The 12,987-nt window shown below is 40.6% G+C and overlaps 1 protein-coding gene across 1 annotated transcript; it reads right to left on the bottom strand.

Annotated features, from left to right (window-relative positions):
- Positions 1-5,470: 5,470 nt before the first annotated feature.
- LOC143846362 (L-type lectin-domain containing receptor kinase IX.1-like) lies at positions 5,471-10,754 on the bottom strand. The gene is made up of 3 exons (XM_077354792.1): positions 10,265-10,754; positions 7,969-8,688; positions 5,471-6,421 (listed from the first exon to the last, which is right to left on the bottom strand). Exons 1-3 carry the CDS (start codon positions 10,752-10,754, stop codon positions 5,565-5,567), a joined length of 2,067 nt encoding a protein of 688 aa, XP_077210907.1. The 3' UTR covers positions 5,471-5,564.
- Positions 10,755-12,987: the final 2,233 nt, after the last annotated feature.

Here is a 12,987-nt window from a genome sequence, read left to right as displayed (position 1 = left end):
TTAGATAGGATCATATAGCATCTTAGATGAAGTCCTGGGATAATAAAATCTTCAACTTGAACTAAATAATTTCTCTTAAACTGTTAAAATAGTCAATCCAGTCTAGATCGGTGTTCTAGATGAGTTAGGCATAAGTAGCTTAGTTCAGGTGCACCGAACTACGATCGACTCTGATTCCAGTGAGGCTGGGATACGTAGGCAACTTGGATACTTGAGTGGCATACCAAGCCCGAGTCGGCTCCACACATAAGTGGTGGGGTTTTGTACATTAATCCTTAAATTAAAAGTAATTAAATTACTTAGGACTTTCCATGAAATTAGAATTTTAGGAGAACTTTCACTTAGATTGAATTCAAACAAATTAAGAAAATCAAGATACACATTTAGGAATTACACTGAAATTAGACTTAGAATGCATGTCATGTAGTTCGCACATTAATATAGAGTTAAATGAGCCATTGAAAAGAAATTTAAAAGAGTTAACTTTTGGAATTGAAGACCGATTATCGGGCAGGAATGGTGCATGTGGTGGTAACTCCCCATACCTTCCATTTTCGTAACCAGGTAACGAGTCTAGATTTCTGGTAAATTATGGGCCCTAGATCCCTCATCTAGGTGGCGACTCTGTCACTCTCTTTTGTGTGGAATTTGGATTGCCTTAGTGATCCCAAGTTCACGGAAAAGATGAATTAAATCACGCCTTGCTAGGCTCGGCGGCTTACCCCTGCCCTTATGGGTACTGGGTTGCACATTTGATTGCACCCTATGGCTTGGTTGCTGCCTGCTTGGTTGGGTAATTAAAATCAATAATAAAAAGCACACGCCATTCGCATGGGTACAAGAGACCAAGAGAGAGCGTGGCGACTCGCGCCTCACCTCTCTCGCGGGATGGGGTCCCACACCTTGATAACTCGGTTCTCCTCTTTGAGCTCTTGAAGTTGCTGGAGAATTAAGGCGAGAGTATCAGTAACGGCAACGCGTGGATGATTATCTTGGTTTTCTACCATTGGTGAGGATGAGGATGAGAAAGAAGGAGATGGCGGGGTTCTCAGAGAAGGTGGTGGAGAGACAGATTTCCTCTCCAATCGTGAAGAAATCTGAACCCGAGTAGTAGGCTTAGCTATGGTGTTACTACCATGAAATATTTGAAAGACATATTTTAAAATCATAGAAGAAAGTAGACAATGATATACATATAGACGAAGATAATGAGAGAGAAAGATGAACTTTATTGATCAATCATTAAAGCTTGAGTACATGGTTCATTCTTATTAAATCACAGATAAACTGACAAGACTAAAAATAAGCTTAGAAGTGACGAAGGGGAGATACCACAGATTGCTCCCTTCCATACTGACATAGAATCCTGGCAGGAACATAAAAGGAAGTCTTTTTGAGACCAAGAAGGTGAATGTAGTTGGCCTCTCCAGTGCTGAAGATAGCTTCTTGAATTCTAGGAATTTGTCAACGAATCTGATCTTGTTGGCAAGAATTTAACCAGCCAACCCAACCATTTTTGTGATAAAAGAAAACATCATGACGCCACTCGCTAAAGGTATACAATGTGTTATCAAAATGGACAGGAGCTGCGATCTTCAGCTTGTGACACAACCACACCTGGAGTAATGCAGGAAATCCTGAGAAAAACCCATTGAAAGAGCGAACTTAACGACCCGGATCTGAGCTAGCACGAAGGCGAACCATATAATCCAATCCATTGAAGGTTTCTGCTAGTATAGTAGGAATTGGATTGGCGTCACCATCTATTTAATCAACGAGATCTAAAAGAAAAGCTGACGTGAAGCGAGAAGGCTGGACATTGAGGAACCTAGCGAAAGAGCAGAATCTCAGAGCGCGATGACGGGCTTTTTGAACATCGACCTGGCCGCAGTGTCCAACAGGAGGGTAAATGCCGATCAGTTCTTGCATAGACACTTCTTGACCTTTTACGAAAGAGTCCATGGATTCATCTGGATTATTCATCAAGCGTAGGAATAAAGGACGATAATCAAGTACGCAAGATGGCTTCCCCGGAGCGCCACCTAGAGGGTATTCCAACAAGGCTCACCATTCTTCAAAGGTAGGACACATATCCTGATCGCCGAAACGAAAGACATGATGATCGGGGTCCCAACACTCTGATGCGGCATAGAGTAACCCCCAATCGAGCTTGATGGTGGTTACGTAACCGAGGAAATTTTTCTCCTCCTCACTTACAGCATAGATGTGTGATTCCTTTAATGTACCATGGATCCGATCTAAAATTTTGCAAGTAGACATGATGCCTGTAAATCAAAAGGAAGGATCAAGATTACAAGTTATTGGTAGTTTAGAGGAAATGCGACAGCATCATAAAATCATGAGAAGGGAGTTTCACTTTTATAGCTATCAAGAATAGAAGCATGTGGAGAAATAAGCACAAAGGAGGCATTGGAACTGAGGTCTTATTTAATGAAAAAAGCTATTACATCAAAGGAATGACTGAGACATGATGATGGCGACACGAATGCACTAGGGAATGCCCCTAGTTTAAGGGTCATGGGAATGGACTCTGAGGGACTTATCGAAATAATCTTATAACAGGTTACCCCTATAGTAAGAAGAGACCAATGATATAAACGATATAAACAAGATTGGATCATCTGGACCACGTATGATCAGATCTTGAGATTGTATAATCGAGAGATCGTGAGACTCTGTTCCAGCCAGTTAGGGGATGGTGAGATTGGTATGAAGTTATGATCGAATCGTATGATAGAAGAATGAAAGACACACGATCACAAGATTAGATGAGATTGCATATGATTGCTTTCAACGGATAGATCAAGAATAGACTAATCCTAAGAGATCTTAGGGATCTTAGGAAAGATGGGATTTATATCCTAATCTCAAAGGCAAAGTTTTTTAATATTCGTACATTTTAACAGTGTTACCTGAAGGCATCAAACCCTAATCCTAATCTAGCGGAGTAGAGACAGGATCTCAACTTAAGACTTTGTTAGTGTACCTAAGGACCGATCGTAGCCATTGGAAGATGGACTATGGCCTAATCTAGACACAAATGGGTAGGATATCCTAAGCTCGGCTCACACACGTGATGCACGTGTGTTCGTATACTATATGCATGTGTGGGTTAATCTATGGGTAAGGCCAAGAGTTCCCTTAGCACAAATCCGTGTTCGATATATTGTACCAGTGTCCGGCGTATCAGTACGTGAACCAACGAATCCGTTTACGCACCATAAAGGTACTAGGCTAAGGGTGGAATGCTTCTCTAGCATAGAGGCACCAGTTGATGAAATCCCAGTCAACCATGCTAAATAACACTCTGGGTTCCTAAAAGGGCGTGTGTGGATGTGAGATGCAGGGGTTTAGATGCAAGTGTTGTAAGTGTGTGCAATATGTTTGCGCAATCTATGATGCCTTCAAGTTTTGTTAGATTAAGTTTGAGTATGATGTGATGGGAAAATAAAACAAGACAAATAAACTAATCTAGCAAACATATAAAAGATAGAGTTTTCGTGAGCCAATTAAAATAAATTCAAACGAGTTATCCTTTGAAGTTTTAATGAAGTTAGGTGTTTCCCCAGCAGAGTCGCCAGTCTGTGGGAGCTGATCCCGCGAGAGGGGAATGGCCCGTGAGCCGCCTTTCTCTCCTCTCTTGGTCTCTCGTACCCACGCGATTGGCGTGTGCTTTTTATTATTGATTTATTAATTACCCAACCAAGCCTGCAACAACCAGGCCATAGGGTGCAAACAAACGTGCAACCCAGTACCCATAAGGGCAGGGGTAAGCCCCCTAGCCAAGCAAGGTGTGATTTAATTCATCATTTCCATGAACTTGGGATCACTAGAAGAATCTGAATTTTACACAAAAGAGAATGACAGAGTCGCCACCTAGATGAGGGATTTATGACCCATAAATAACCAGAAATCTAGACTCGTTACCTGGTTACGAAAATGGAAAGGACTTTTGGGTATACCACACGCGTGCCGCCCGGCTCGGCTCGGCCAGCCGCCCGTGAGAGTCAAGGTTTTTCCTTCCCCTACATTTTAATTTTTGTTTATGTCCGTTTAACTTCGTCGTTATCGATAAGGTAAGCCGGCGTACCTAAAGTAAGCCGGCTTACTGGAACGTCAATTAACTGGGTAAATAAAGCCACCGTTCTTTTTTACGAATAACTGCGTTGTTCCTAAACGTAGTGACTGTTGGGATGCGACCTTTGGCATCTGTAACGTCTTTTGAACGACTCTTTTCTTAAAGGGCATATTTACTCCATTAAAGGGTGTGTTGAACGGATATGATTTGATTTATAAAAGAGGAAGTTCTCTGATTTTTTCTACATAATAATAGAGAGAAAAACTACTGTTTTCTTCTTGCTTTCTCTACTTTACTTTGAACAAAGATTTCTATCTTCTTCTTTTATTTTACATATTTTGTTGGGCAATTGGAGTGGTCGGGGGTTCGAATCTCCTTGATCGTGCAGTTCTTGGAGATCGACGGTGCGTCAGGCTGTTGTATCCTTGGGGTGATTGCGGCCAGTAATCTGCAGAATCGGAATTAGTTTCCGCGGAGGCGCAACGTCACCTTAAAGAGAGCGACATAGTCCGTGCCTCATCTCACCGCATCGGAAAAGTTTTTACTAACGCTGTTTGTTTGTTGTGGTTGTTCCTCAACAGAAATCTGGTAAGCTGTATTATTCCCTAAATCCACAACATAAATTCCATGCTAATGTGTTCCCACTGAGCCTTGGGAGCTGAAAATGGCATCTTAGGATCGGTATCTTTTGCTTACCGCTTGAGAGTTTGGTATATCTGGCATTGACATAATAATTCACATCGTGGTCCATAATTGAACAATTATCGCAATAGATAATTGGCCACCGTCAGATTGGTTATCTCTTGCTCTTCAATATGAGTGATCCTTACTCCTTACGACAACATGACGTGTGCAACACATTCCTTACAGGACAAGCTAACAGTCGGTTCTCAATCCTTTGGATTGTGGGTAAATATTACTCAACTAGCCAAGTTTAGACAACTGATCTGTTAGAAAGATATGTCATATTGTATATAATAATAAGATTCTTTTCTTGCATGTATATCTATTTTAGTTGGAAGTTGTAATTTTGAGATGGGATTTGCTAGCGTCCATCGCAAAAGGCATTTCACGGATGGTCTGTTGCATCTGACAGCAGCCACATAGGCTCACTTTTCAGCAGGTTTTGTCTTGATTAACGAGGTGGCTGCTGTCAGATGCAACAGACCATCACGAAATGCCTTCTGTGATGGACGATAGCAAATCCCTTTGAAGATATTCTTGTTTATCAAGATTGTTAACAAGAGATATTTGTGAATCATGTAATCCTATTATATAATTAAATCCACCTATTCAATGGCTTACTTTCCAATCTTTACAATAGTAATTGTCCAAATTGCAAATTTTTCCCAAACTATACAAACTCACATCTACAGATCACAATAAATCTCAGTTCTCCCAGCTTGTAATAATAAGTGGCACAAATCAACGCACGATAATCTCATAATAGATGAATCAATGTCTCTCACCTACCATACTCGAGGCAAGTCTCATCGTAAGATACTAAGGACAAACCAGAGCTAGTGGTAGCAACAATCGAGCCCATAGCATTCGACGAATGGGAAGAAGATAGCACTGGAACATAAATAGCATTAGGTCTAGATGCAGGCAAAACCATCAAAGGCTCGTTTGAGTTGGTGAAGACTTGAACTACTTTCCTCATCTTTGGTCGCAACATAGGGTCCGGATGAGAACATGAAAGCCCAACCACTAGAGCTCGAACCAACTCTTCCTCCTCAAATTTACCGTCTAGCCAAGGGCCCACTGCACCTTGCAACAACTCACCCTTCCCATGTAGCTCCCATACATAATCCACCAAATTGTTCTCTCCAATCCCCCCTACAGATCTTCTCCCACACACCACCTCTAGCACCACAATCCCAAACCCAAAAACATCGGACTCCGGCGTCGCCTTACCAGTGTAACTACACTCAGGTGCCAAATATCCTGGGGTCCCAGCAAGCATTGTGGTCACCGATGTCTCGTTTTGAAGTAACCGGGCGAGCCCAAAGTCCCCGAGATGTGCGTTGTAGTTGGCATCCAACATCACATTGTTGGGTTTTACATCGCGATGGACTACTACAGTGTGACCACAATCTTCATGGAGGTACAATAATGCTGAGGCTAAGCCTGTGAGAACATTGTAGCGCATCCTCCAATCTAAAAAGCCCTTGGAGATGAAACGGTCGAGGCTACCGTTGGGCATATACTCGTAGACTAGCAAGAGATGGTCACGCTCGTGGCACCATCCCTGTAGTTGAACTATGTTCTTGTGCCTTAAACGACCTATTGTGCATATCTCTGCCAAGTACTCGCGCTCACCTGTTACAAATTCAGTTTTCTTATTTTGGCTTACTTTTGAGTGTGAAGTCGTGTCAAACCAAAATACCCAACAAGCATTAGCTCTCCATAAAACGGAGGTGATCCGGCTGCACCTTCCATAAACGGAAAAAGTGTTTTTTTCTGTGTAATGTTTCATCATTGTAAATGCAAAATATAATATACTGCAACAGAGAACAATGTCCTTTTCTTAGATAGTTTTCCCCTAAGACTCTGTTTAAATTGCAGGAAAAACATTTTTGAGGACATTTTTTCTTGAAATTTTTTATTTGCATAATTTAGAGGGAAATGATAATTTTTATGGGAGGAATGCTAAACTCAGGGGCGCCCTTGCAGAAATGGAATGAAAGGACCACATCACCATAGTGCATTTATAATAGCGTAAAAGTCAAAGGATGTTAATTGCACAATGGTGACGGTTGGGGTTCTACACAAAAGCAAATAGTCGCACATCGGTAAAGTGATGGGGATGGGGCTGGGTTATAAGGGAATGGCACTCTCCCTCTAATAGCTAGCTTTCAGGGGTGAGTTCTACCCGGTTAAATTCCCTACAAGTGGTATCAGAGCTCAGGGCATGGTAACCCCGGTTTGCCTCCTAGTGTGGCAATGTACCTCGGGGAAGATCTCGGAAACCCCGGTTTGCCTCCATGGGCGGGAATGTCCCTCGGGGAAGATCTCGGAAACCCTAGTGAGTATCTCGTGGTTCCCACGTTGCCACCGCGTGGAGGGGCGAGATTGTCCACGTTGCCACCTCATGGAGGGGGAGATTTTCCACGTTGCTTCCGCGTGGAGGGGGAGATTGTTGGGGTTTCAGGCAAAAGCAAATAGTCCCACATCGGTAAAGTAATGGGAATGGGGCTGGGTTATAAGGGAATGGGCACCCTCCCTCTAATAGCTAGCTTTTAGGGGTGAGTTCTACACGGTTAAATTCCCTACACTGACGTGGATCCAATGGGGGCACCTTTTCATCCCATTGTTGCAAGGGCGCCCTTGAGTTTAGCATTCCTCTTTTTATAGAATCATTATAAATTATAGGTCACTATGAATAAAACTTGTACTAAGAAACTTTTTTCATATGTAATCAAGAAACTTTTTTCATATGTAATCAAACAAAGGAAAAGAACGATACAAACAGGGTAATGATTTTTTTTTGAGGGGGGGGGGGATTCTTTTCTAAACTTTCCCAGAAAATTCCTGCAATCCAAACAGGGCTTTTATTACATTTTAAAAAGTTTCTATATTGATATAAAAAGTGTCAAAAACTATTTTTCTCTTCTAGGGTTTTTTTTCTGATAAAAAAACGAAAGATAGTTGTACAATTGATGATAGAAATTAGTATCCAAGATATGTACATGTCCATCAATTGAACAAAATCCTATACATTAAGATGGTTTAAAGCCAATATAGAAAATAAGAATTTAGGGTTTAAAGCTTCCCTAATCGTTGTTTTGATTGTGCATTACTATGTTCTCTTCTTTGTATAAATATATCGGCACATAATTAATAGCATGCAATGCAATGAAACAAACCTTGTTTGGATGTTGACGAAATCTTTTTGACAGCTATAATAGAAGGAGGATCCGAAATTTCGCCTCTAAAAACACTTCCAAACCCCCCAGTCCCCAACAGATTCTGTTTGCTGAAGTTTTGTGTAGCCTTTGAAAGCTGCTTGAAGGTAAACATCTTGGGAGCATTTGCAGCACTCCTTGACCTGCTCTCTATGTCTCTTTTCTCCCTCACATTCTCATTTTTCGGCCTATATGCTTTTCGAATTACAAGCAACAAGCCCAAAGCAATGACCAAAATGCCAACAATGATCGGAAAGGCGATAATCAAGATATCTCTCATCTTGTCACTCTTGGGATCACCCATAAGCGAATAGTTAGGCAGTGGCATTGACGTGAAAGCCCAATTAAGGATCCGGTGGGTTTCAAATGACTGAAAAGTCGAGCCCGTGAAGCCCACGTAGACGGACTTTGGGACAGTGGATGACATGATGACTGAATAGTTGAGGATGGGAATTAAGGTTTCTCCAGAGTATCCTAAGGATATTTGGAGATTATAATTCCATCCGTTATATTCGATCTTAACTTTAATATCTCTTCCACTCTTGAGATCTACACCAATGGAGTCGAGGGACGTCGTTGCTTCAGACACGATTCTCTTGAGGTCAATCCCAATGTGGTTGTCGTCGGGATCGAATTCATTCATGAAAGTGTCTAGCTCCACAGCTAGTTGATGGATTTTGCCTACATAATAATATATTTTTTCCTTTGATCAGTTCATAGGACATTTAAGAATATTCAAAGCTCGAAATTAAGGGCCTTGTTCCATACCTCTAAAAACTATTTGCAAATAACCCTATGAGAATGCTAAACTGAAGAGCATCTTTTCAAAAACCCAGCTGCAAGGGCGCCCCATTGGATCGAAGTCACCCAAGCACATTTATGGCTACATTAATTTTGCATTTTTCTCATTTCCGTCACAAGTGAGTGCGTTGCCGGAAAATCAGCCATTCATTTATTTTGTCAATGGCTGAGATTAGAAACTTGATTTTTAGTGGCATTAATCTCAACCCGTCACAAAAAAGTGAGGCTAATTTTTCAGGCAACACATAGTCCCTAGTGGGTGAAAAAGACTAATAGTTATACTAGTTTTCTAAAGATATATTTTCGGAAATGATATCCCCCCCCAGTCGGTGAAAAAGACTAATATTGTACTGTGGAAAAATTGCCAATGGGGGACACCAAAATACAAGAATTGTGAACGGGGGACACAATTTTGAAAAATTGTTAAAGAGGGCTGATAACCCCCTTTTGAGAGTTTGATAACCCCCTTTTAGAGACTTCATAACCCCCATTTCGTCCCTCTCTAACAATTTTTCAAAAGTGTGTCCCCCGTTAACAATTCTTGTATTTCGGTGTCCCCCATTGGCTATTTTTCCTTATATTTTTCATGGCTTTCAAAACGGCCTTAACGTTCGATTTCCAATAAGATTAACTTAAAATAGTTTTGTTTTTAAGAACGGGTTTTGGTGTCATCCAAAGAAGGAATATACTCATGAGTTTGGCCAATATATATAGTAAGCAAAATTGGAATTTGAACTCAATAGCTGTTTGTTCAATCCAAAACAGTTGACTCATAACTCAGCCGGAGTCAACTCGAATCATTCTAAGTGAGGTTTTTAATATTTAGTCGCATCATAAGGCTTTGTTTGAATTGTAGGAATTTTCTGGAAACGTTTGAAAAGAAAAAATATTTCTAAAATTGCCTACTTTTTTCACACAAAAAAGATAACTTAAACCAGCCTATTCAATTTTTACTTGGAGGGACCTTGAATTTACCATGAAATATAAAGGGAAATGATTTCAGCACTTAAGTGTTTTGATAAACATGCGCTCCACTTGTTTGTCATGTAGTATTTAAAGGGATGTCAGAGGATATTGCGGTTCTCAAAAAGCTCTTAAAACCCTTTAAACACTACACGACAAACAAGTGGAGCGCATGTTTATCAAAACAATTGAGCACTGAAATCATTTCCCAATATAAAATATCCCTCTAAATTAACCATAATCATATCCTTTCCCTCTAAATTGTGAAAAGAAAAAACTTCCTAATAAGTTTTTTCCATTAGAAATATTTTTCTTGCAATCCAAACCTGCCCAATAGAAACAAACATGGAAATACGCAATTCGCATATGACATACATATGTGCGATGTTTATTAGAGTAGAGATACTAACAATAAACAGAGTATAAAAAGAAATCCGTCTCAAAACCAAATAATTTCCCCAATAAACACCTTTTTCGTTTGTTTGTTTTCTACCTTGATTTGTGCCGTTATAGAGACCCAAAAAAGCCCCTTGGCTGTTGTCTGGACTTGGGTCCTTGTCCTCTGTTATTATGAACGCCACCCCATCACCATGATTAGTTGAATTGGGTTCTTCGGATATTCGGACGGTGAAGATTGTCACAAGATTCGCAGGCCATGCAAGCACAGGTTGCTTGTATAGGACTCGCCCAACATTATTCACTAGCATAGATGATGTGTTGCTTTTGATTGTTTGCCGATCAGCGGTGAGATCAATGTACCCATGTCCGGCGGTCGCAGTACCGGTGCAGATAAGATCTCCGCTCGGGTCACAGCTCTCGGGGTCAAAAGTTGGGAAGGAGAAGGTGATGGGCTCCAAGAATGTTAAGCTAGTTTGGTGAAGAAGGCTTGAAAAAAGTAATAACATAAGCATGGCTGCAATGAAAGCAAGAAGATTATCCTTATGCTTGTATTTGTAATCATTTGGGGTTGTTGAGAGGTCCATCACTTGTAGAAGTTTAACTTGTTTTTAGTGTTCTATATAGGGATGATGGTTTAGTCAAAGGAGCAAAGGTGTCAAAAGAGTTTTGAGGAATGTAAATACCATTCGTTCGTGGTAATTGGAGCCTTTCTATGAGATGCACGTTTCTGTCTTCACTTGTGAAAAATGACAAAATACAAATCTAAAAAATATGGTTATTAGTTTAATCTTAATTTTTACGGGAATTATTTCTGTTGTGGATTTCTTACAGCTCATGCATAGTTTGGGTAGGGGCCACCATTTTACATCCATAAGTAGCCCCACCATCTCCATCCAAATCCTTGCATAGGGAGGGGCCCACCATTTTACAACATCTTTTGATTGGGTGGCTCCCATCAGCTCCACCCAAACTCATGCATGGTGTGGGCCCACCATTTTTCTTCATAATTTATGGGATGGGTCCCACAATCTCCACCCAAGGCATGGATAGGGTGGAACCCACCATTTTACACCTCATGTTTTGATGAATGCCAGTATGCTTATAGAGATGGCTTCACCTCCCTCGCGGTGAAGTGCATTGCCTAAAAATCAGCCTTTCACGTTTACATGAATGGCTGATGATGCGGCCGAAATCAGGATGTGACTGAGATGGCCCCAAAAGTTAAGATGTTAGGTGGGTTGTAACCCCCGCGCAAAATCGCTACATGCAACGGAAGAATTAATTGCGTAGAACGAAAAAATTTGAATCGATTTTCCCTAAGCGCACTACAACAAACGTGACATTTAGGGGCGGACATTTAGGAGCGATCATAAAATCCGCCACCAATTGTGGATTCGCCAGCGGTCTAGACCGCTGTTGAATGTCCCTTGAAGGACTAAAATCTGCAGCGGTCATGACCGCTACTAAACATGAAATATGACCGCTCGTATATACGAGCAAGTTGGGCGCGAAAATTCTCTCCGTCCCGCGCGAGTATTTCTCGGTCCCGCGTTACTGTTTTTCTCCATTTCTTTCGAGGACGTTTCATCTCTTCTCCATTAACAGAAATCAAGCTGGACTTTTTTCCCCACGACCGCCTCGGATTTCAACGGCCGATTTCTACCATCTCCTCTGAAATTTGTGTTTATCATCTCTATCAATCTCTTTCTCAACTTTTAGGGTTTGGCAAAAAGGGGAAAAAGCTTTTGAGGAGAGGGTTTTTGCAGAGAAAGAAAGGAGGACGCGATTCCTTTTAGGGTTTGGCTGAGGAGAAATAGGAGGAACAAAAAAGAGAAAGGCATCGGCTCTGTGCTCAATCCCCTCTATCATATTCTCTCTTTCATTCCACCTCTCTTCTCTTCTTGTTCATGTAGGGTTTCTTCTTGTTACTTCTTTCCCTCTCTATCATCATCTCAACCGACAACTATTTCTCCTTTCCCTCTCTTTCGATATTGCCCTAAAAATCTCGCTCTGTTTTGGAATTTCGGAGAAGAAATCCGTGGATTTCGGATAAAGGTAATCATCTCTAGTGTTTCCATCTTTATTTTATAGGATTTCTTCTGTTATTTCTTTTTTATTGTCTCATTTCTTCTCTGATTTTTCGTTTTTCTCTTTTCAGGATCTTCAGGGTTTAGGGTTTGAAGAAGAAGAAGAAGAAGAGGAAGAAGAAGGTATGTTTCCTATTCAATCAAAGAGGTTGACACATTTTTTCATTAAAAATGGCCATTAATATATTTTTAGAGTTTTTGCACGTGGTCCTTCTGAAATTTTAAAATAAATTGATTAGTTTGGCTGCCTGGGAAATGCTCGGTACATGCATTCCCAAGAATCCATCAACTCATGCAACCTCACAGGGGAATGATAATCCCCATTTTGTACTATTTCCACTGAGTCATCCACCTTTTGATTAGTTTTTCCTTCTTAATTTTCAAATTTTCATTTATGTTGTGAAAATTTTGTTTCCTCGTCCCAGATTGAAATTTTTTACCTCTTAATAAATTCCTCATCTTTCAAAAATGATTGACTAGGCAGATAATTACAAAGACAACAGTTCTGTAAGCAGGCAATAATACCAACATATTGATTCTCGCTCTGCTTCAATTCTGCTCTTCCGCAATAAACATAAAGATTTTTCATTTGCCTTACTTAAACATTTTAGTGAAGATAACTCTGAAATGATACAACTGAATAATCAAGTTGAAAGTCTTACTGCTTTTGCTTTTAACAAATGTATAATGATGTTCTTACTAGCTGCATCACATGTGCTGATAATAAAAT

The sequence above is a fragment of the Tasmannia lanceolata genome, unplaced genomic scaffold, assembly GCF_043159265.1.
Source record: "Tasmannia lanceolata isolate RefF3 unplaced genomic scaffold, GAP_Taslan_0.1 ptg000015l, whole genome shotgun sequence".
Lineage (NCBI taxonomy): Eukaryota > Viridiplantae > Streptophyta > Magnoliopsida > Canellales > Winteraceae > Tasmannia > Tasmannia lanceolata.
The sequence above is the reverse complement of the archived record's forward strand: the minus strand, read 5'-3'. Positions and strand labels throughout refer to the sequence as shown.